The sequence below is a fragment of the Pinus tabuliformis genome, chromosome 8 (assembly GCF_031772625.1).
Source record: "Pinus tabuliformis cultivar Carrire ecotype Pingquan chromosome 8, CPIR1, whole genome shotgun sequence".
NCBI classification, from domain to species: Eukaryota; Viridiplantae; Streptophyta; class Pinopsida; order Pinales; family Pinaceae; genus Pinus; species Pinus tabuliformis.
Window position 1 is genome coordinate 1563623675 of NC_142294.1, and position 24361 is coordinate 1563648035.

The following is a 24361-nucleotide window of genomic DNA, read 5'->3' on the forward strand; positions in this document are numbered from 1 at the left end:
CTTATGGGTTCACCTCCAACTTTTTCCATCACTTCTAGGATCTCATCAACCTAGAGGTTTGGAAGGTGGTGGAAGAATCTCGGACCATGCACTGGCTTCTTCCGTCTCTAAATGCAACCTTCATAGCTCTCATCCCCAAAGAAGAACAGCCAAACACTCTAGAGAAGTTTAGGCCCATAGCACTCTGCAATGTTATATACAAAATCATCTCGAAAGTCATCACCAACAGACTCAAGCCGCTGCTCCCCTTACTCATCTCGACGTCAAATTCTAGATGGCATAGTCCTGACGCATGAGATCATCCACTCACTAAAGCACAACAAATAGGCAGGTATGCTTCTCAAAATTGACTTATCTAAAGCATTTGATAAATTAAGTTGGACATATATAAAACAAATGCTTACAGCTTTTAGCTTTAGCCCAACCTGGGTAAAACGGGTTATGAATCTCATATCATCCACCTTTTTCTCCATCTTGGTAAATGGCGTCCCCTCTCGCCCTTTCTCCCCCTCTAGAGGCATTCGACAAGGCGATCCTCTCTCCCCCTTTCTTTTTGTCCTCATGGTAGAAGGCTTAGGTCGCCTTATAAAGCATGCTCTTCATTCTCAAAACCTTAGAGGCATCTCTGTCCATGGAACCTCGGCCATCACTCATCAACAATTCGTGGATGATAATATGATATTTGGGCACCCTTCAGTCCAAGAAGCTCATACACTCAAATCCCTGTTAGATACCTTCTCTGAGGCTTCAGGAACCACCATTAACTCTGTTAAATCTCAAATCTTCTTCTTTCACACTCCCCCAGTAACACAAAGAAATATTGCTAGAATCCTAGGTTTTTCTATCGCCAATCTTCCCTCCAAATACTTGGGCGCACCATTGATCGACTCTGCTATAAAGCACGCATCCTGGCATCTACTCCTAGAGAAACTTGAAGATTGCCTATCTTTATGGACTTATAGAGCCCTCAATATGGAAAGCAGGCTTGTTCTGATCAAAGCGGTACTACAAACTATGCCTCTATACCTCTTCTCTATTCTCACAGCGCCGAAATGGGTGCTCAAAAAGATCAAGGACCTACAATGCAACTTTCTATGGGGATCCTCAGGGCATAATCGCAAATGGGCCCTAGTTAAATGGTCGATAGTTTGCACTCCAAAAAAGCAGGGAGGCCTTGGATTGCGGGATCCTCAACATAGTAATGCAATGATGGGGGCAAGATTATGGTGGCAATGGTTATCAACCCCACACACACCATGGGCCAAATTATGGGCTGCAAAATATGCAAATAATCGACCACCGGAAGAGCTTATCAGACTCACAAATAATGATGCAGGCTCTCTAATTTGGAATGCAGCAAAACAACACAGGGCAATGATACAACAACACAGTTTTTGGGAGATAAGAGACGGTGGCACTGCCCATTTTTGGGTTGACTCATGGCAACAACGACCCAAACTATTAGAAGCCATCCCTCCCCAAAATCTTGAGGAAAATGCTATTCATCAGAATGAAAAAGTCTCTCAGCATTGGACTCAACATATCAATCAGGGATATAGGCAATGGAAAAAGGTCGAACAGATCATTCATCACGAAACGGACGCCTTCTACAAAGAAATCCACTTAGAGCTCAACAATAGGAAAATCAGATATTTAGACAAAAAAGACATTTTAAGATGGGGATACACCTCACGGGGAATATTCTCAACCAAGGAGGCATATGGGTTGATGATTCAAGCTCAGGCACCAGTGGACCCAGTCTGGGAATGTATGTGGACACCTGGAATATGGCCCAAAGTATCTACTTTCATATGGCTGCTTTGTCATAAAAGAATTCTCACATGGGACAATCTCATTAAAAGAGGGTTCCAAGGACCCTCATATTGCCCCAATTGCAAGCAGCAAAGCGAAACCATTCAGCACCTCATGGATTCTTGCAACTTGGCCAACAAATTATGGGAAAAACTTAGCTTCAGATGTCAAAGAGCCTGCAGAATCTCAGGGGACATTACAAGTACCATCCGTAACTGGGCCTCCGCTCCCTATAACAACAAGCTACTAAATTCTCTATGGCAAATCCTTCCAGGTCTGCTTCTTTGGACAATTTGGAAGGAAAGAAATAAGCGAATCTTTAAGAACCAATGTACCCCCTTGGATATTATATGGAGAAATTTTTGCCAGAACATTCAGGAAACCTTGGCTTTCCAGCAATGGCAGGCAGATGACCTTCCCACTCAGGCATAGGAACGGAATATTTGGGAGAACTAGAACATCCAAATTTCGTCGGTTCAAGATGATCACAACATCTCTACCACCACTTCTAGGCCTTCCACTCAATGGAATTCCCCTCCAACAGGTGTGATCAAATTAAACTTTGATGGGGCCTCAAAAGGCAACCCAGGCAAGGCAGGCTATGGAGGCATATTCAGGAATCATGAAGGCACCCCTCTTCTACTGTATTTTGGATCAATTGGCTGGGATACGAATAACTCAGCAGAACTGGAAGGACTATGGCAGGAATTATGTTTGGCTCAACAACATAATTTTCACCCTGTTATAATAGAAGGGGATTCCCAAATCCTCATCAACATGGCTACCCAAATTCAAATGGGGACCCCGGCTTCTAAAGTGGCTACTAGTTGGAGACTGGTGGCTTGTTTAGAACTCATTGAGCAAAGGTTAAAAAATAGAAGAGCTATCACCTTCAATCATGTCAAGAGAGAAGGCAACAAGGTAGCTGATCTACTGGCAAATACAGGGGTAGACCACGATCAAGTACTTAGATCAGGAACACTCAACATCCTTAATGATAGCACACAATTGCAGGAATGCACTGACCTGGTGCACAAAGAAGCAAAACTCCTAGATGCAGGTGTACACAAAGGATGACATGATGGCAGAAGAACGGGCCAGCAAGTGGCATCGCCACATAGCCACCTGTAGGCTCGCACACAAAGTATTAAACTCGTCTTACAACAATAGTAAAGGCCATTCAATGCGGCACTCGAACCAATTCACCAGCACCATCCCACCTCAGCTCTGCATCATGGAAACCTCAGGTAATATTCGGCCCACCTCCTCTGTTTTTGCCCCTCTACCTGTGAATTGCAATTGCCCTCTGGCCGTAGTGGAGCCAAGCACATGCACTGCAACAGGCAGGCGTTGCCATATTCTCTGCTGCATAGAATTTGGAATAGGCAACCATTACTCTCAGAGTCTGATATGCAACCTGACTCTCGCTTCTGAGCCCTCTGAGCCTTCTGCCTCTCACTTCAACTCAGTGCCGGCTTCTCACAAGCAGTCCCTTCCTCCCCACGCCAATATGCCTTGACTGCGCCAGCGAATGTGTAGCAGGAGGGGCAGCAGCAGAGGTAGATTGCTCCGTCCTCCGCCATCAATGGTCTCTGACTCCTCTTCCCCCTCGTCTAACTACATCTCAGCTTGTTATCCTGGTACACGTAGCGGTAGAGGCTGCACTCGCGCTGTTCGCACCCAACCCACACAAACATGTCCATCAGCTTCAACTCCCCCTCCCAGCTCTCAGCATTCCAACCATTCGGCCCAATTCACTTACCATTGCTCTCTGAATCGACCTACTATCACGGCCACCATTATAGTCACGTTTCAGGAGGAGCCTTCCAGCGATGAAGGACGTCCCACCTGCGCTTCGGAGAAGAGTGACACTGCTCAGGGCGAGCCACTTGCAGCAGAGCCAAATCGAGAAACTCTGGTGAAGGAAAACACGGGTGAGCAGCCAAAAGACGAGGAGGACCTCGACGCCTACAGATGTCTGATTATTGAAGAACACCCGTCAGCTTCAAATGACACCTAAAACAACACGCGTCTTCAAGATTCAGGTTCCCAGATACCAAGTCTATGGATTTACTTTTGCATTTTTGAGCAAAATAGCTAGTTTTGCAATTGAATTCAATATAATATCACTTTCTGTTCATATGTTGGTTTCCCCTACGAGGGTAGCGAATTTATTTTGGATTGGACTGGTTTCCCACTTCTGGGCAGTCTTCATTTTTTATTTTTTTTGCAATATGCCATGAACCTTTGCTAAGCACTGCAAAGGTATGAGCCTCCTTGTATCAATTTGTTACAATAATAGATTTTAGACTTATTTAGAAAAAAAATAGATGGTAAAGGGAGCATTACAACCACTTAAGCCTTCATGTTGGAAGCCTCCTTTAGGTGAGTTTCCAAGTCCTAGCCTTAACCTTCGAGCACTCCTTTCTCCTTAGCAAAATGGGTGGCATTCGGGCATAGTTCAACACTAGGAAGGCAACCAAGCAATAGCCAACTTGTTGTGGATAGTAGGGATCTCATTTATAAGGAAGGAGAGGGAGTTAAGGATTTGTAAAAGGAGGGAGAGGTTCCACATCTTAAGGGAAAGATCCATGAAAGTAGGATCAAGGACCAAGAATGGGAAAATCACGTTCCAATCCTTATTCACTTGTAACCAACTCGTCATTCTCAAGACTTCTGGTAAGAGAAGCTTCTCCTCCACTTTAGGAAAAATTGCCTGAAGAGATTCAATGCGAGTTTTCTTGATAAGAGTCGCATTGGCAATGCTAAGACAATATAGTGCAACACGGTACCAGCACGGGTCACTAGTGATGAAAAAAGCATTGATCCTGAAAACAAGGTTTTTGACAAGTTTCTTAAGAATTATTTCAAGGCAAGTTTTCTTCTTTTTTTTTAGGGATGCTTGTGAACATGTTTCATGGTGAATACACTGAAAACTATCGTCATTTTGACACTTCAGGATATGATATAGGGAGTGTGACCAAATAATGTATAACAGATACCCCCTAAAGCATGAAGGCGGAATGGGAAGTGATGGTTGAAATGATTTACAAGTCAAGGCAAAGACCTGAAGAAATACCGCCATGAGACTTGCAAATCAAACACGATACAAGATATTTGATGTCTCTGATGCAAGTATGCCTAATAATACATCTCTGAATAGGCATCTAACAATATATGAATCCACAACATGGACGCAGCTATCTGAATAGAAAGGATCATGTGTATGGATCCACGGCATGGAATCCACCATCTGAATAGAAATGATCATGTGTATGGATCCACGACATGAACGCAATCATCCGAATAGAAAGGATCATGTGTATGGATCCACGATATGGATGCAACCATCTGAATAGAAAGGATCATGTGTATGGATCCACGGCATGGGCGCAACCATCCAAATAGAAGGGATCATGTGTACAATCATGAATATCTAATAACTCCATGCAACCTGGAATTTTTCAGACGAAACCCAAGGTCTTCATCTTTGTCTCGATCCAACCAAAGTACGAATCCCACCATGTGAATAGATGTGTCGAAGTCAAACATGGTAGAAACCACTTGATTACCGGTCAATGATTTGAACCATTAACAAGCACAAGAAAAACCACCAATAATGGCGATGGTCCTCAAGGTACAATAGCACAATCCAGGAGTGTGAACAATGAAGTTGAAATCGAACACTCACAGAATCATTCGATTAAAGGTCAATGATGTGAACCTATCATTGAATGTGAAGAACTTGCCATTGAGGCATGCAAGCTCCAAGGTACTGAAAAGGAGTTTCCAAACCATCTTCCCCGATAATGAGTTGGGGTCGACATGAAGTGATCCATCGAAGGAGGGCCATAATGTTTCCCACATCATCGACACGAAACATAGTATTTTGCAGAGTTGGCAAGAGTGATTCAGGATTGTTGCAGAAAATTCAAACATGGTACAAGTGGTTTGAATTGCAGAGGGGACTTCTCTTTAACATATCGGTGACACGACTCCAAAATTTGGCAGCATTTGACTCAACATAGGATCAGAGGTCATGGTGACAATAGGATATAATCAAATGAGAGGCAAATGGATTCCCAAAACCGAGCAGGCAAGTGACAAAGTAAGGATAACTCAAACCCGTCACGAGATACATACAAGTGTCATGTTCAAGAGCGACATGCTACCTTTATACAAAATACGTGATATATGTTTACTTCCATTTTTCCCCACTATTTCTGCGAGCACCTCATTATTTTTAATCTCAAGCTTGAAAAGGATACCATATGCTTGTCGTATAATTTCATCCTTCGGATGAATCCATCCTAGTATTTTTAATGAGCCCGACAGAGGGGTAACTTAGTCTCGTCATGGTGACAAGTCCTTCAACGTTTTAGTTTTACGAGCCCGACAAAGGGGTAACTCGACATATTTTTCATGTTTAGAGAGTTTGAAAAAGAGGCAAAAAGAAAACTCCAAAGGTCCCTTTTCATAGATAGTCTCTCGAATATGAAAAGGTAGAAAACAATATTCAAGAGAACCTCTTAGCCACGTGTGACTAAGGTATTCCTTCTTCGTACCTAGTCTATCTTAGTGCGGAAAACGGTTAAACTTATGCTGAGTAGGCATCTTTTCATTTACTTTAATGAGTTCGAAAAGGAAAGTGTTAGACAATATTTTCATATTTTTGGAGTCTGAAAATAGTTGAAAGAGGACTCTTCCTAGAGGAACAAGTGGTATAAAGGGTAGCAATTGGTTCCAGTCACGATGGAACTGCTCAAAACATGTAAAGATCAAGAGGCTAGCTAATAATACCACTCTCACAAATGTTCCTCAGGCAAGGGTAAAATAACCAAGTGAAAGTGTATGATCGGCCAAAGAGATGGTGACGATGGAATGAAAAAACAAAGGGCTCATCTAGCAAAAACAAGCTGATAAAAAAGGCAATCAAGAGAGGTAAAGTGGAAATGGTTTCATCTTTACACAAGCTTGAAACATGGGAAACTATGCTTGGGGATACTTGAACACGATTTCATTTTTTCACAAGCTTGAAACATGAGAAAAAAGCTATGCCTGGATTTGGTTTCATTTTTACACAAGCTTGAAACATGGACAAACTATGCTTGAGATTGGTTTCATTTTTACACAAGCTTGAAACAAAAAAAAACTATGCTTGAGATAAGTTTGCATGCCCCCAACATAATGACTCAATTCGAGGTACATGCCCCCCAAGCTTCATCTAATTCACCTAAGTAGACTACTGGTTGCTAACGGGTGGATGGAATGAAGGTTCATTTATGAGATCAAGTGAAAGACTCGACTCAGAATTTACGAGATCTAATCAAAGACTCGAATTGGAAGGGGATTTGTTTCATTTTTTAATGAGCTTGACACATGAACAGAACCATGCTCATGACACCTTGTTTCATTTTTTAAGGAGCTTGTCACAAATAAAATAACTCTGCTCCGACACCTTGTTTCATTTTTTAAGGAGGTTGACACAAGAGAAGGAACTCTGCTCTGATACCTTGATTCGTTTTTTAAGGAGCAAGAAAAGGAATTGTGCTCTAGGAACCTTGATTCATGGCCCATAAGAAGCCATGGCTTCCAAGAGGTTCTCATCAAATGAGAGAACAACGCTTTGGAAGGGATACATGTCAAGGGATCTAATGGAAAGATCAGGCTCCAATGCCCCCAGTACATGATGCACTATATCACTGACTAGATCATCAATAGACGCAGGCATGGAACAGGTGGCCACATAATTAACTTGTGGCAAGGGTGATACCACTTGCATATAAGGACCATTTAGGGATGTTGGTTGATTGAGAGCCAAATTAGGACCAACGAATGAAAGTTGATCAATGGTCACAATTCTTCCTTCATGCGGGAAACACATTACTCGAAAGAGAGAAGAGACAAGAGCTCCTGTGACATAAACATAATCATGGCTGAGGAGTAAATTAAAATATAAAGGGCCTTGGAAAACCATCACGTCGATATAGATGATCTTTCCTCCCAAAGTAATAGGAAACTTAGGAAGGATCCCTGACGGTTGATTGGTTCCTTTGGTTAAAGCTAACAGATTTTGGGTAATAGGCACAAGTTGTGGAGAACCTAAAACTTGCCAAGTAGTTTAGGACAAAGTACTAACCGATGTTCCTTCGTTTATGATTGTGCCAGGCACATGTATATTATAAGGTTGTACCATGATCTATAAGGGCACATAAGAAGGAACACGATATCCTGTGAGTCGACTCCAATCAAAGGAAGCGACCATACTACTTGGAGGGGGTGCCATGGGAATGGGAGAACTACCCCCTTGCATTAATGGAATGAAAGGATCACGCCCATGAACCGTGGGAACGGGAGGATTTCCCCCCAATCATTGGAATTGGAAGAAATAAGAAGAACTTGAGTAGTATGAAGTTCAATCTCTATGGGAAAGGTACGATTAGCTGAAGGTGGAATCAAGTCAACCACTTTCTCAAGCAATGGTTGGTCGGGAACAGGCTCATGGGATTCACATTCAGAGAGAGTGGGATTGACTAGAGATGAATTCTGATCAATCACTTGATCAACTAGTGGAGGATCAGGGGAAAGCTTTCGATAACCAGTCGGAAGACGAGGCTGAGAAGTTGTAAGGTTGTCCAACACTTTTGAGGCTTCATCCATATAAGGACAAAGGTGAATAAGATGATTCCCTTCACATAAATTACAAGGAAATTTGACTTTACCCTTTTTCCCATGGACCTTACTATCACTAGTTGAGGGTTTGTCACCAACATGATCTCCAGAGGCTGATGACAAAGGCCGATGTGAGCCTGTAGACCACACTTCTAATACCTTGGGAATACCAGGACAATCTCTAAGAAGGTGGTCACCCTTACAAAGCATGCAAGGCAATTTCACTTTTTGGGGTTGATTGGAAGGTTTCTCCCTACTAGTTGCATCCATAGCAATGGATGCTTGGTTGTCCCCCTACTTATTTTTCTTCTTCTTAATCTTCCTTTACTTCTTCTTATTATCCACCTGGTTACTTACTTGTAGGCCTTCATCAAATGAAGAGGAAGAAAAGGAAGAAGACCGAATAAGCGAAGAAGGCAAAGAGTCAACTTTAGGATTGGCTGGAGGTTGATATGGTTCAAGTGGAGGAGAAACCGATTGAGAGGCAGTTTGGAATTTTCGGAACCAAAGGGGTAAAAAACAAACAAACTAGCAAACCAATGGTAAATCTGGGAAGGGACAACGTTGCCATATAAGGAGCACCAATATTTCCAAAAGAAGGAAAAGGACCAGGATTCCCATCAGAGGGATTTCCTTGATTGGTGGACTCAGGAACTATTGCCATTAGTCTCAACCTAAGATCTACTAAGGATTATTTCCACAGGAAGGATGTTGTTCCATGGTCAATTAATTTTAGAACTTAACAAAAAATAAATCAAAAAAGGGTAACTAGGCATAAAGGTTTACCAAGCAACCATGAACTGCAATATACACCTTGGTGAACCAAGGACTTAACATACGACATCCAATCTCCCTGAATGTTGTGTTCGGTGTATCACAGTATACAAGGCGATAGACTCGGTTACCTATGGATGGATAACAACCTATAGGGGACTCCCAAAATATGCACGACAGTATGTGGGAGTGCATTTCGTAGTAGTGTTGTCTAATGCATAACCATTCGATGAGATCATTCCCATATACTTACCATGCGTGGAGCACCTCCTATATACCCAAAAGTACTGGAGAATGGTCCTATACACTTCCGTATGTGGAACGAGATTTCACCCCCAGGATGCAACGCTGGAAAACAACGACAGCTCCTACGTTTAACGACGTCGGAACACGTCTCTAGCCTATACCTCTAAATGTTTTCGTTAATGTTCCAAATGCTCCTTAGGTTAATTGAGGTCAATTTTAAAGTTGATCTTGAATTTAGTTTCAATTTCAAGGCTCAAAATCGAAGTCACCTGAACACACCTACAATGCAACTAATATGAAAAAATGATTCTTTCCATTTCAATGAAGGTTATCTAGCATAGGGAAGAAGTTTCAAACATTGATACAACAACCAAGTATGTGACAAACAAAACTTCCTAACTAGATCTTTCACTTTCACTATTCCAATGCACCCACCAAAAGTAAAATGAATTTCAATTCACTAAAATGCACCTACGTTAATTTTTTCGATTTTTCTTTTCAATGAAAGAGAATGCACTTTTCAGCTTTCAACACTAAGCAATGTAATATATGCTCAATGATAATCCCAAAAATGACTTTTCAATGCAATGTAATCTAATGCAATTTCAAAAAGTAAACTTTGAGATGAAACCGAAGAAAATGCAAATGCCATTTCTTTATGGTTTCTAAAAGAACTAATAATGCTTTAACCATCAACAAATCAATATTCCTTCCACACATGCAAGCAACAAACAATAAATTCAATTGACCCAAAGAACTAAAGACTCAACCAAAATTCTCTTTCACTACTTCAAACAATGGGATGGACTTTTGCAAACGCATAAGATATCAACAAAAATAATGGAAAGTTCTATGCACATAGAGCAAGAGGACACTTAAGAGATTAAGACACACTCAACCTTTCTGGTATAAACCCTAAAAATTCTCATTTTTTGGACCAACGTTACTTTAATGGTTAAAATCCGCGCTAACAGGGGTTTTCAGCACTACTTTAATGGTAAAAGCCTGTATTGACATGTTGAAAAGGTCTTTAGCGCAACTGTAATGGGCAAAATCAAGCTTACAGTGCCACTGTTTCTAGAGAAAACATATTTGGCAAGAAAGACTTAGGAAAATGAAAAAAGAACTCAAAGAGATATCCAAAGTTGACACTCTAAAGAACATACTACTTAGAATGTGGACCTATAATGAACCTAAGTTACACATCATTAGGAGGTTGGCCAAACTAATAAAAAAGACCAAACATAAAAATGAGGCTTGAAGGTTTATAAGCTCCCCAATGGAGTTGCCATTTTTTTGTGTAGGCAATCCTTTATGCGGACAGAAACGATCCCTCTAGTCCTATGGGAGGATCTAGCAACAAACAAAGACAAATATGTTCAAAATTTCCTAGTTTATACCAGAAAACACAAAGGAGGATATATGACCTACCTCACTTTGATGCTAACTTTTGTTGGCGTCATGCTTGATTCTTCCGCTTCCAAGCTCAATCTCCTCTTCGCCATTATGGACGAAAACCTACAAGGAAAATTGGAAAATTGCATAGAGACAACAAACACATACATAGCAAAAACCATTCTGATATAAACCGTATAATAGATCAAGGAGTATTATACTAAATGAGCAATGATTGACACATTTATGGAAATAAAACACATAATGTATTATTAATAGATGGTAAAGGGAACATTACAACCACTTAAGCCTTGATGTTGGAAGCCTCCTTTAGGTGAGTTTATAAGTCCTAGCCTTAACCTTAAAGCACTCCTTTCTCCTTAGCAAAATGGGTAGTATTTGGGCATAGTTCAACACTAGAAAGGCAACCAAGCAATACCCAACCAGTTGTGGATAGTAGGGATCTCATTTATAGGGAAGGAGAGGGAGTTAAGGATCCATAAAAGGAGGGATAAGTTCCACATATTAAGGGAAAGATCCATGAAATTAGGATCAAGGACCAAGAATGGGAAATCTTGTTCCAATCCTTATTCACCTGTAACTAGCTTGTCATTCTCGAGACTTCTAGTAAGAGAAGCTTCTCCTACACTTTAGGAAAATTTGCCTGAAGAGGTTCAACGTGGGTTTTCATGATAAAATTCACGCTGGCAACGTTGTGACAGTATAGTGCAACAAGGTACCAACATGGGTCACCAGTAATGCAAAAAACATTGATCCTGAAAACAAGAATTTTCACAAGTTTCTTTAGAATTCTTTCAAGGCAAGTTTGTTTTTTGTTTTTGTTTTTTTAAGGGATGTTTTTGAACATGTTTCATGGTGAATACACTAACATCTTTCGTCATTTTGACACTTTAGGATACGAGACGGGGGTTGTGACAAAATATTGTATAACATCTATTGAGGTATGTGCTGTATCTTAAGGATGAGAAGACAAAGGTTCAAAGATTCATCAGTGGGTTGCCTTTAACATTTAAGGATTAGATTGAGTATGATGAGCCTCGGTCATTGGAGGAAGTCATTGGAAAGTTGAAGCATTGTTATGAGCAGTCTAAGCATAAGTCTGAGCCTAAGTGTGATTGGAAAGGGAATGACAATATTAAAGGAAAGTGGGATAAGAAGCGAGGAAGACCTTAGGATGCAGGTAACAAGGAGAATGCAACGCCATACAAGAACTTCAATGCAATTGTCAAAGGACATCGGTCTCAATCTAAGGAGCAGAACAAATGCGATGGCAAGAAGCCTCTACAGTGTTGGACTTCTGGTGGAGAGCATCGTAGGAGAGATTGTCCACAACATCAAGGTGACATACCTTAGATTTAAAGTGCTCGGGAGGTGTAAACAGTTGGGGATGTTGGTCAAAGCATTCCTCGAATTTATCCACCAGTGGATAATAGGTAGCCTGATCAACATACATCTATTATCAAGATTGAAGGTAAGCTTTGTGATCAAGTTGTTTATATTTTGATTGATCTTGGGTCTGACTGTAGTTATATCAGTCCTGGTTTGGTGGATAAGTGTGGCTTGAATAAAGAAGTGCATGCAAAATCTTAGTTGGTGCAGTTGGCTACAGGGACCAAGAAAAGAGTTCATCATTGGGTGAGATATTGTGCATTTGAGCTTAATGGTATGTCTATTTCAACTCATTTAAATGTGCTTCCTTTGGGTTCGTACGATACGCTTTTGGGCATGGATTGGTTGTACATTCACATGACTAAGGTAGATTGTTATGATAAGGCTATTGAGTGTTTAAATGATGATGGGGAAAGAAGAATCCTCCATTAGTGAGAATGGTTACAACTATGCAGTCAAAGTGCGGTTACATGAAGGGATGTGTATTGTTTGTAGTTCATATTTCCAGTGACAAAGGGAAAGATGTTGAGGATGCTAAAGGCTTGAAGAGGTATCCTATTTTGCAACAGTTTCAAGATGTATTTCCAACAAAGATTTTAGAGTTACTGCCTCATAGGGAAGTGGATTTATCTATTGAGTTTATACCAGGGGAAACACCAACATCAAAGGCACCTTACAGAATGAGTACTCCAGAGTTGGTGGATCTAAAGTTACAACTTAAGGAAATTCTTGATAAGTGATACATTAGGCCAAGTGTGTCGCCTTGGGGTGCACCAATGTTGTTTATAAAGAAGAAGGGCGATATTATCAAGTTGTGCATTGATTATAGACAGTTGATCAAAGAAGAGGACATCTATAAGGCTGCATTTTGTACTGGGTATGGGCATTATGAGTTTGTGGTAGTTCCTTTTGGTCATACTAATGCTCCAACTATTTTCATGTGTTTGATGAACAATGCGTTGTGTCCTTGTCTAAATAAGTTTTTGATATTGTTTATTGATGACATATTGATATATTCTTAGAATGAAGAAGATCATGCGAAGCACCTAGCATAAATATTAAGATTGTTGAGAGAGCATCAGTTATATGCCAAGCTTAGCAAGTGCAATTTCATTCAGACTGAAGTTCATTACTTGGGACATGTTGTTTCCAAGGAAGGTATGGCATTGAACCTGGAAAAGATGAAAGCTATCATGGAGTGGCTAACTCCTAGGAATATGGATGAGCTCGAATTATTTATGGGACTAGCAGGTTATTACAAGAGGTCCATTAAGAACTTTTCACTGATTTCCCATCCTATTACATCTTTGCAATCAAAAGGAAAGAAGTTTGAATGGACATAGGAGTGTGCAACTGGTTTTGAGCAGTTGAAGCATTTTCTTACAAATGCTTCGGTCTTGAAGATTGCAGAACCTAATAAGGAGTTTGTGGTATGTACAAATGCTTACAAGAGAGGACTTGGTGGAGTCCTGATGTAAGAAGGACATGTGGTGTGCTGTGAGTCAAGGAAGTTGAATGAGCACGAGCAGAAATATGTGACTCACGATCTTGAGTTGGTAGATATCATTCATGCCTTGAAGATGTGGAGGCATTATCTTCTTGGTAGGATATTCATCTTGATGAGTGACCACAATGAGTTAAGGTACTTGTTTGACCAACCCAATTTGAATTCCAGACAAGCTAGATGGTTGGCTACCCTCAACGAGTTTGACTTCGAGATCAGGTACATCAAGGCTAAAGAGAACAGGGTTGCAGATGCTCTCAGTAGGGGAGTGCAGGTGAATTACATTCCAACAGTGAGTTCTTATGGGATAGACTTGCAGGAGTGGATGTTGCAGGATGGGCAACATGATGACAGGTATCAATAGTTGAGGCACAAGTTACAATAACAGGGTGAAGAAGATAGGGATGAGGAGTATCCTCTCACGACAGATGGCTTGGTTAGATTTAGGAAAAAGATTTATGTGACGGTTGACAATGAGCTCAAGAATCTTATCTTCAGGGAGTTTCATGTCAAGTCATATTTAGGTAACTCGGGATATCACAAGACATTGGCAACGATTAAGAACTTCTATCGTTGGTTGAAATTAAAGAAAGAGGTGGCTAAATTTGTTGCGAGATGTTTAGATAGTCAACAGGTAAAAGCAATGTGTAAGCATTCAGGTGGTTTAATACATTTGATTTCGATTCCAAAGTGGAAATTGGAGGTCATTTCCATGGACTTCATTACAATTTTTCCAAGGACATCGAGACAACATGATTCCATCATGGTTGTGGTTGACAGGTTAAGTAAAGTAGCGCACTTCATTGCAATTAAGACTATGAATTCTGCTAGTGAGGTAGCTTAGATTTTCATTAGGGAGATAATGAGGTTGCATGGTGTTCCTAAGAAGATTATATCAGACAAAGATGTCAAGTTCACTTCCAAGTTTTGGAAGGAGTTGTTTGCAGGTTTGGGGATAGAGCTCGCTTTCAATACATCTTATCATCCACATACATATGGATAGACAAAGAGGGTCAACAAGATTCTTGAGGACATGTTGATGATGCATGTCATGCATTAGCAACGAAAGTGGGAAGAGTATCTTCCACTAGTGGATTTTGATTATAATAATGGGTATTAGGAGTCCTTAAAGATGAGTATGTTTGGGTTCTTTACGAGTAGAGTTGTAATACTCCTATAAGTGGAGTGATCTAGTGAACATGGTGTTGATCAGACCGGACATGTTGGCAAATATGGAACGAGAAATGTGGGTTATTAAGAGGAATTTGAAGGCAACACAGGATAGGCAGAAGAGTTATGCAGATTAACACAGGGAATTTAAGGAGTTTCAGGGTAGGGAGCATGTGTACTTGCACACCAAGCCCAATAGGAGCTCCTTGAGGATTGGATCATGTGCCAAGCTAGCACCTCGATATTGTAGGCCTTTTGAGATTCTTGGAGGATTAGACCAGTGGCCAACCAACTTGCACTACCTCTTACAGTGAAAGTCTATGATGTTTCCATGTTCCATTGCTTAAGATATATGTCCAGGATGTTGATCATGTGGTTGACTAGTCTATATTGCATGTGGAACCAGAGCGAGAATTCCATCCAAAACAATAATGCATATTGCAGCGGAAACAACTCATGCTCCAAAATAGAGCAATCGAGCAGGTTAAAGTGCAGTGGAAGCACTTTGGGCCCGATGAAGCTACATGGGAGATGGTTGATCAGATGCAAGCTTTATATCCTTCATTATTTCCTGGTTCAAGAAAATGGGTTTTTGGTATATGTATATGTATATGGAGGTTGTTGTAAATATCACAATGAGCTGGGTTATAAAGCTCCAATGAGAAGATTTTTTTTTTCCAAGTTAGATGTCATTGTAAATACTGCATCTTACTGTGTTATAAATATCCATGGGGAGTATGTTTTGTTTTTCAGCGGTTTGTTGGTAATAGGTGTCATAAAACCCTGAGGGCAGTGTTCCCCTAAGGGGAAGGGTTTGTAACAACTCCTAGTTGATTTTCCATGTAAATAAAATAAGACCAAGGTCATGTGACGTGTATTCCAAGTTGAATGTTGGGAAAAACACTTTAGTGGACATCACTTGTGATTAATTAATGGCTATGGAAATTGGCAAAGGCATATAGGCAATAATTAGCATTTATTTATGAAAACAAAGGAAAATAGGAGAAAAGGAAGGCGAAGAGACACAAATTTGCATGCTAAGGGAAATTAGAGGAAAAATGAAGGAAAATGAAGAAAATAAAGACCTCAATAATAAAAAATCTTATGAGGATTAGTTCACAACTTTTATTAGTTGATCCTTTTGATAGTTTTGGGTTGAGCTCTCTTTCATTCTCTCGTTCTATTGAACACTTACATAAATCTTGGAGCATTCTTGGAGCACTTGGGCATTCACTTGGATTGGGAGAAAGAAGGCAAAGGAAAGCAGGGAAGTGCAAGGAAATAGTTGGATCAACAACTACAACTGGATTGATTTGAAGGTAAAATGTTGTATGTGCGACTTCCTTGCTAATTTTTGGATGCATTGTATATGCATGTGAGTCTTTGGTTATGTGTTATCATTGGCATGGAGATTTGCCTAGATTGACATTGGGTTTTAGCCTTGCCTTGCCATTTCCTAGATAGCCATGGCGTTGTGGGTTTATTCCATTTGTTGTTGTTGTTGGTTTCTTTTTTATTTTATTTTATTGGTGCTCAGGTTCCTTATGGTTGTGGGTTGGAACAAACGCCTTGGAACAACTTGGGTTGAGTTACTAGTTCCTAGAGCTATTGGTTGGGACAAATTCTCTGGAGCCCTTGGTGGGTTGAGTTACTAGTTCCTGAAGTCGCGATTGGAACAAATTATTTGGAGCCTTGGAAAGCCGTGGGTTGAGTTACTTGTTCCTGGGACCCTAGACAATTTGGGTAGAGACTGATCTGGTTGATGTTAGTGATTTCGGAACTATAGAGGTGGAATCACTATGGTTGAGGGTTGAGGTGGTTAGCCTTTGGAAGTTCTGGTTTGGTTTATTCCATGAGATCCCACATTTGTGCTTGGAATATGGGGCGGGGGTGATTGGATAAAAGAGAGATTTGGTTTAGCCCAATCTATGGTCGGGTGGGACATGTAAGTCCCTAACTTGGTTAACATTTTCACATGTTAATATGAGATAAATTCCTATTATGATCTGTGAGCATTTGTAGTGATTGTGTTGGTGATATTATGAGTGATTTTTCATGGATTCTATGTTGGTTATTTACTGGTTATATGTTGGTTATGATGTATTCTATCTATGGCTCTTGACATGTTTTGATAAGTTATGGAATGGTTGATGAATACATGGACTAACAAGTGTTATTGCAACTAGCTAGAGAGGGTTTAGAGCCTTCTTGGTGATTCTTAGATGAAGACCATCAGTTTATGATCAAATATGCATTCATGACTTCTAGCTTACATGGTTGCTATATGTTTGACCAAATACCTAGTGTGTTCTAGGAAGTCTAGGTCAAGTTTCTAATTCATGTTAAATATGATTCTGGAAAGTTACAGGAGGTTCTGGGTAGTGGTATGGAGGCTAGCTTGAAAAAGTGGCTTAGCTCTTGGGACCGCAGGTACTGAACTGAGGAATTTAGTCCATAACTGCATGGAAGTAGGCCTATGCGTGCAATCAAAGGCCTATAACCATATCCTTACCTTGTTGTGTGTGCGGTTGGGGTGTTGGGTTAGTGAAAAAGGGTTCCAATTCAGGGATTGATAAGTTGAGGTGGTTGTTTAACTCCTGAGTGATCTGTAGTCCCTATAGGATGTTAGTAAGTGTTCAGTTTGTAGGCCCCACTTCCTTAACTAGAACATTGGAGGTCGGGTCATGTCATAATGACACTCATCTCATGTTTATCCCGACGAGCTTGTGAATTAGGGTAAATATGGGAGGGGTGGTTACAATGAGTATGAGTAAGAATCACACCTTGAAATTCACCTCTCCTCTTTTCCATCACTAGCATATGACCAAGAACCTCAACCATGAGTAAAAGAAGGATCAGAGACAAAGGAAAACCTTGCCTCGGGCCTCTTTGAGCATGAAATAATGGCAAAGCAAAGTCATTTATCAGGATGACAAAGGATATATAATTTAGACAACTCATGGTCCAATTAATAAAAGGAACCTAAAAACCCACATTAGTTGGAAGAAGTTTGTTGAACAACCAATTTACACGATCACACGCTTTTAAGAAGTCAGTTTTAATAACAACACCTTTTACCCTTTGAGTTTTTTTGCTATGCATCCCTTCTTGAGCAACTCCAATTGCTTTGTGTATTTGTCTTCCCTAAAGAAAACCAAATTATTCCTTTGAAATGGTTTTTGAAAGTATAAGATTAATCCTTCTAGGAATCACGTTTGATATGACCTTATATACATAGTTGCATAAAGAAATAGGCCGAAACTCTTCAAAGGAGCAAGGATTGTCCACCTTAGGGATGAGGGTTATGAAAGCAAAGTTGAAGGTTGCTAGAACCCTACACTTGCAATGAGATTCATTTACAACTCTTAACATATATTTGCCAATTAGATCATAAAACCCTAAAAAAGAATCAATAACCCATCCATTAGGCCCCGAGCTTTTGTCCTTTTGGAAGCTGGAAAGCACTAACTTCAACTCATCCTCGGACACTTCCTCCATATGAGTTCTATTTTTTTCCTCCACCAAAAATCTTGGAAAGAATCAAGCCACTCTGATAACTTCTGCAATGTTAACCCCCTTATGTTCCTAGAAGAGGGTTTGAAAATGGTTCCTGCTGAGAGTAGCAAGGCCTTCAAAGCTTGAGATCGCACGTCCCTCCTGATCCTCCATGCTCCAAGTATTCAATTTTCTACCATTTACATAGACATGAAAAAACTTTGTGTTCTCATCACCACAATCCAACCAGATTGCTCAGCTTTTTAAATGCCAAGTAGCCTCCTTATTAGCTAGAATCTCCTTCCTTCTAGCTTGAAGTATGCTCAACTCCTCTCTAAACTCCTAAGAACCAAATCCATCTTCCCTTGATTTTGAAAAAGCCACAATTTTATGTTCCACCTCCACCAAGTCTTCCTCCTCCCTTCTATGATTAATTGTAGCCCACTCCACAGTCAAATACTTGATATGTTTTAGATTGGCCTCAAATTGTTTGGCAACAAACAAACCAGATTGTACATCAAAAGAATGGAAATTGTCTCTAAATAATGATAGGAAACTCTCATCTTCTAACCAACTATAATTCATCTTGAAAGGATCGACATGCTTATAATTATGCCCTTTCAACTCTAACAAGATAGGGGAGTGATCAAATTCACCACCAGAGCCTACCCATTAATGAAGAAGAGGGAACCTATGCACCAAAGATTCTACCACAAGAAAATTGTCCAATATTTTGTCACACGTCCTTCACCTACATGATGGTTCCTCCATGTGGTTTTTAACTTAATAGGTTTTAGATCAATCAAGTTCTTTGTGTTAATTTTGTGTGAAAAGAAATCAATGAGAGAATCAACTATGGCACGATGACCCCACGATTCAACAACTCTAAAAGAGTAATTTAAGTCTCCTCCAATAATCAAATTCTCTTCTCCCAACACATATTTCTCAAAGAAGTCATTCCAAAAGGACACTTGATCTTTATTCAACCCATACAGATTGATACATGTAAAGGTTTTGTCCAATTCCATTGAAAAACCCACTAAAGCTAAACCAAAGGTAATATTCCAAGAGTTATGTGCCAAGATCTTGCAAGAATCCTAGCCCAATGCCAAGCCACTTGATATACCTCAGGCATCCAGAGCAATGAATTTAGGAAAGAAAGAAAGACCCAAGGATATTCGATATACAATCTCCCTCACCAAGAGTTTCTTGAAGAAAAAGAATACCAGGATGCTCCAGCTAAACCAATCTCTTTAATGCAATTTTTTTGGGGTTACTTGCTAACTTGCGATAGTTGAAAAAAAGAGCTTTCATTGGAAAACCCCTTGCATGGCATTCATGGCTCTAAGTGCCCCATATATGGAAGTTTTTCTACTTGTTGTCATCCCCTCATTGGCTTTGGTTTTGGCTAAAGAAATATGATATTTTCTCCCCTTACCCTTCATAGATAAAGAAGAACCAATTAATTGACCAAGTCCTCCATGAAAATTCTCAGAGGCTGGAGGACTTGTCTCAGCCTAAAATTATAGAGGGCATCACCCTCATCCAAATCACCATTTCACCCCAAAGAGACAAAATCTACCAGTATAGAATACTCTGACATACCACCAGAAATTGGAAAAGAGACTTGCACAAGAGAATGAGAACGGAGTGACTTTTGAGTGACCAACAAATTAATTCCTAAAGAAGATTCACCACCATCTTTCCCTAATTCTAAAAAATAACTTACAAGTAAAGTAACAGGAGGAAGGGAAACAACATTACCAAGTTCCGAAGGGGGCACACTAATCTAGATGTCTGAAGCCAAAGGACCTAGTCCAAGAGCATCCACCAAAGTATCCTTCAGAGTGTCCACCATGGAGCATGACACAACGAATCCAGTCGACACTGAGGCTCACCCCCAACCCAAACCTTCCTTTAGAAACTTGCATTAGCAACCCAAGCCCCTACTGTTATTCGTTGATACTTAATTCCTTCATCAGAAGCTGAGGGTTTTTTGAAAGGAAGACAACAATTGAATATTGAATGGTCGTATTTATGGCACCTCTTGCACCTAAACAAAAGACCTTCATAATCCAACATTTGAATTAGATCTATACTCTTTCCAATATTCATGGTCTCATGTAGGTTTTCTCGAAGATCCAAGTTCACAAGTACATGAGCCAGTAGGAAAATATTTGGTCTCTTTGAAAGAGAAATCCGCATCAAAAAACCGACCCAAACTATTCCCCAAATTTTCAAATCTTTGTCTATTCCACATATGTGATGACAAACCTGGAAAGTGAACCCATATCGAAACCACATCTAGCCTCTCTCTGCTAGCATCAAATAATGAAGACCAAGGCTTGAATATTAAAGGAGTGGAATCAATGGCCCATACCTCTTTGGAAATCTTTCCTGCCTCCTCATGAGATTTGAAGTTATCTGTATCGAACCCTTGGCAAGGAGAAAGATTCTTGACACATCTTAAACCAATGGGTTGATATTTTCATTCCTCCACTGCTTAAGGGTCTTTAGACAAAATTTATGGCCGCTGGTCCTTCCAACCAAGGATTTCTCCACATATTCCACTGCATGAGCCATCTCCACATCATCTCCTAAACAAAGTTTGTAAGCAGCCAAAGTTTTTTCACTTTTCAAAACTTGATTCTTCTTTCTTCTAGGTGCAAAATCACGACCAATCAAGGAATGTAGGCGAGGTACTTTTGTCTCCACCCTAATCTTTACCTCTCTAAATCCATTATTAGCCCTCGACACAAAACCCTCATGAATTGCTAAGACTTGTGATAAACCTACCTCAACAGTAGAAAAATTTACACCCGATAGAGGAACCCCAAAGATCAAACTCGAAACCGTTGGAAAAACACTTGCAACAGAGGGGACCAATCTTGACAAAACCCCACAATTGCTTGAAAAATAAGGGAAGCTTAGATCCGGAAAACCCACCAAAAACAACTTCTGAAACCCTAGAAAATAATCCCTAGAGAAGGGTGGGTATGTGGAAGTAAAACCCCACAAATTAACCGCATGAGAAAAATTACCATATGGGGGGGGGCACATTTACTTGAGAGAGCATTGAAAAAACCCACAAATATATGTGAAATGAAGGGAGGGAATCACCTGCATGTAGTCGGTTCTATGTCATTGTGGGCCGCCCAGTATCAAGAACAAAGTTTTTTTTTTGAGACTTCATGACCAACCCTAAAACCCAACTCTTGATACACCATGAAGCCAAACACCCTTCATTCTTCGCTCAAGATGATGACTTCCTGGTTCATAGCCAATATCTTTCCTACGGTTCAAACCATGTTTCATCCCTTCATGGTGCTGCTCCTTCTTCCATTCACCTACATTTTACATTACTACCAACCCGTCTAATTAATAAGCAAATAAAAACTTAATACTTACAATAAATTTACAATATAATAAGATTCTTAACCATGGATGTTGACCCCCACTTTTACCATGGACATTATTAACTTCTAAATAGGGTTTATTACAATACCATGGCTTATCAATACTAAAAATATTTCATGGATATTCCATAGAGATTAAATAAAGGTTTTAATAAAATTTAAAATTAGAATACTTATAGATGCCAAATTTAAATAAGAGCCTAGATCCATCTTAAATTTGGATCTACCAATAGCCAAGAGGGATCAAATCTCTTTTCACTGCAAAAATAATTTACAACTTAACAAATTTAATCCTTCTAGACACTTAATAAATCTAAAATTAATAAAATCTAAACTATATTAGATCTAAAACTTTTGTGATCCATAATGTAAAACAAATCTTAACAATATGATTAATGAGAAAAACTTTCTTCTACACAATCTAAACTAATTTATAAAATAAAATATATATATATAAACTTGGTTAAATCTTTAACATTAAAACTTAAAACTTAAAACACACCGATATAAGGAGCTTTACTGCTAATTTGATTGGTTCATTCAAATGTTTTAGATATAATAATTTATCAATGTGGTGATAGCATTGCATTCCTTTTAAAGAAAAAGGGCGAAAAAAAGATATCTCATATCATCCACACATCATGTGATCGAATCCTTGCCCTTTTGGACCACTTTGTTCCCGAACCTGAGAGAAAGAACCGAGAAACTTCACATCAATGAAAAATCAAACATTCTATTCGCGTGGACTATTAAGAACACGCCCACATCTCTGCAACTATTACCCTAAAGTTTCAAATAACATCTCAATATAGACGACGGAGGGCACTTGGATTGCCCTCTTTTCCACACGCATTGCTTCTTCTCCTCCGGTTCATCACTTGCCGTCACCTGCCTCGTGTTGATTTATATTATTGTTGTACATATGGAAAGATATCTAGTCCGAAAGTAGCCACAGGAACATAGACGATTTATTTTTGATCTAGCATTATCTTAAAGTTATTTTCTACATATTGGCGAGGGTTCTGATAATTTTCTTTCACAGATCTGATAGTGGATCTAATGGCCAAGACAAGCGGCGGCCTGTTGGAGGGGGCTTATCGCCTTCTTATGAAAAGGAATTCTGTCTACGTGACTTTCATTGTCGCCGGCGCTTTCTTTGGAGAACGGGTAATGATTTAGTCTCATAGAGGGTTCTGATTTCACCTAAAATAATACGACCTATGCATTAGATGGGTTCTGCTTTTGGTTATTTTCATTTTATACCTTATTTTCGTTTTGTTGTCTACTAGTGATTTCTGAATCAAGCTTTTCAGTCTTTGCATTTTTTTAGGAGTTGAACATAAGATTGTATTGATGAGCTGTATTATGCATCGTGGGCTAAGATGCCTCTTATATTTTGGGTTGCAGATGGTCGACTATGGAGTGAACAGAATATGGGAATACAACAATATCGGGGTAGCTTATTCACTTGCAGTTATTTTATAAATCTTGTGCTTTAACTTTCACATTTTGGTCAAATTGTATGCTGCGTTTTATCTTCCTTGTCTTGTTTTAAGCAATGTTTTAAAACTCAGACTCGGATTCGGAACCGGCTGAGGGTCAACTCCGACTCGGACGAGATGATTCCAATCATTCGGTCTTTATAAAAAGTATATCAAATATTTAATTTTAACCCAAAAAAAACATATTTTTAAGATTTTCATTCATGTTTCTAAACTCAAAGCATTAGAGTAATAGAAAGAAGACAACATATGATCAAAATATGCTCATGAATATATCTCTTATATCAAAATGGCACCCAAATGCACTATCCAATATATGTATTATATGGAGATTAGAACAAAAACACATAACCAAGGAGGCTCTAAATGGCCTCTACAACAAAACAATACAACTGCAAGACTACAAGTCACTAATACATAATACTATCTCATTGATCAACATGATCAATGATCGATCATCAGTGATCACCACTGCTAGACATGGCAACATCACTTGGCTCAGACTTTGAATCAGAGTTAGACAGGGAGGAAGTGCCTGTAGTTGGAGGACTTGGGGCTGGTACTAGTGGATCTGCATCTAATTGATTAGTCCCTAATGCATCCAAGTCCATATCAACATCAAGATCAATATCCTTGTCAAGGCCAAACTCTACCGGTTGAATCTCCAATACCCAATCTGAGCTCTGATTCAAGTCGGACTAGTTCGGTACCGAACCGGTCCCCGAACTGACTTAAGGGCCTAGTCAGACCGAAAGGGGGTTTTGACGAGTTGAATCGACCTAGTTTAAAAACAGAGGTTTTAAGTTGATTACACTTTTTGGTCAACCTTGATGCTACCCTTTTATCTGTTGAAATTGTAACTAGGTTCTGTCTCCATAATGTATAGTTTGTCATTGATTATAATTTGTTTGACATGTTTTTAATGTTGGAGCCAAAAATATTTTATTATAAGAAAGAAAAAATGA

At 39.7% G+C, this 24361-nt stretch overlaps 1 protein-coding gene across 1 annotated transcript in view; it reads left to right on the forward strand.

Moving 5' to 3' along the window:
- Positions 1 to 22524: 22524 nt before the first annotated feature.
- Positions 22525 to 24361, forward strand: part of LOC149241959 (cytochrome b-c1 complex subunit 9, mitochondrial-like) — a 30870-nt gene continuing 29033 nt past the window's right edge. Inside the window, exons 1-3 of the mRNA XM_089374089.1 lie at positions 22525 to 22763; positions 22937 to 23061; positions 23302 to 23349. Coding sequence (XP_089230215.1) covers positions 22954 to 23061; positions 23302 to 23349 — 156 coding nt within the window. The 5' untranslated portion in view covers positions 22525 to 22763; positions 22937 to 22953. The remainder of the gene's footprint in view (positions 22764 to 22936; positions 23062 to 23301; positions 23350 to 24361) is intronic.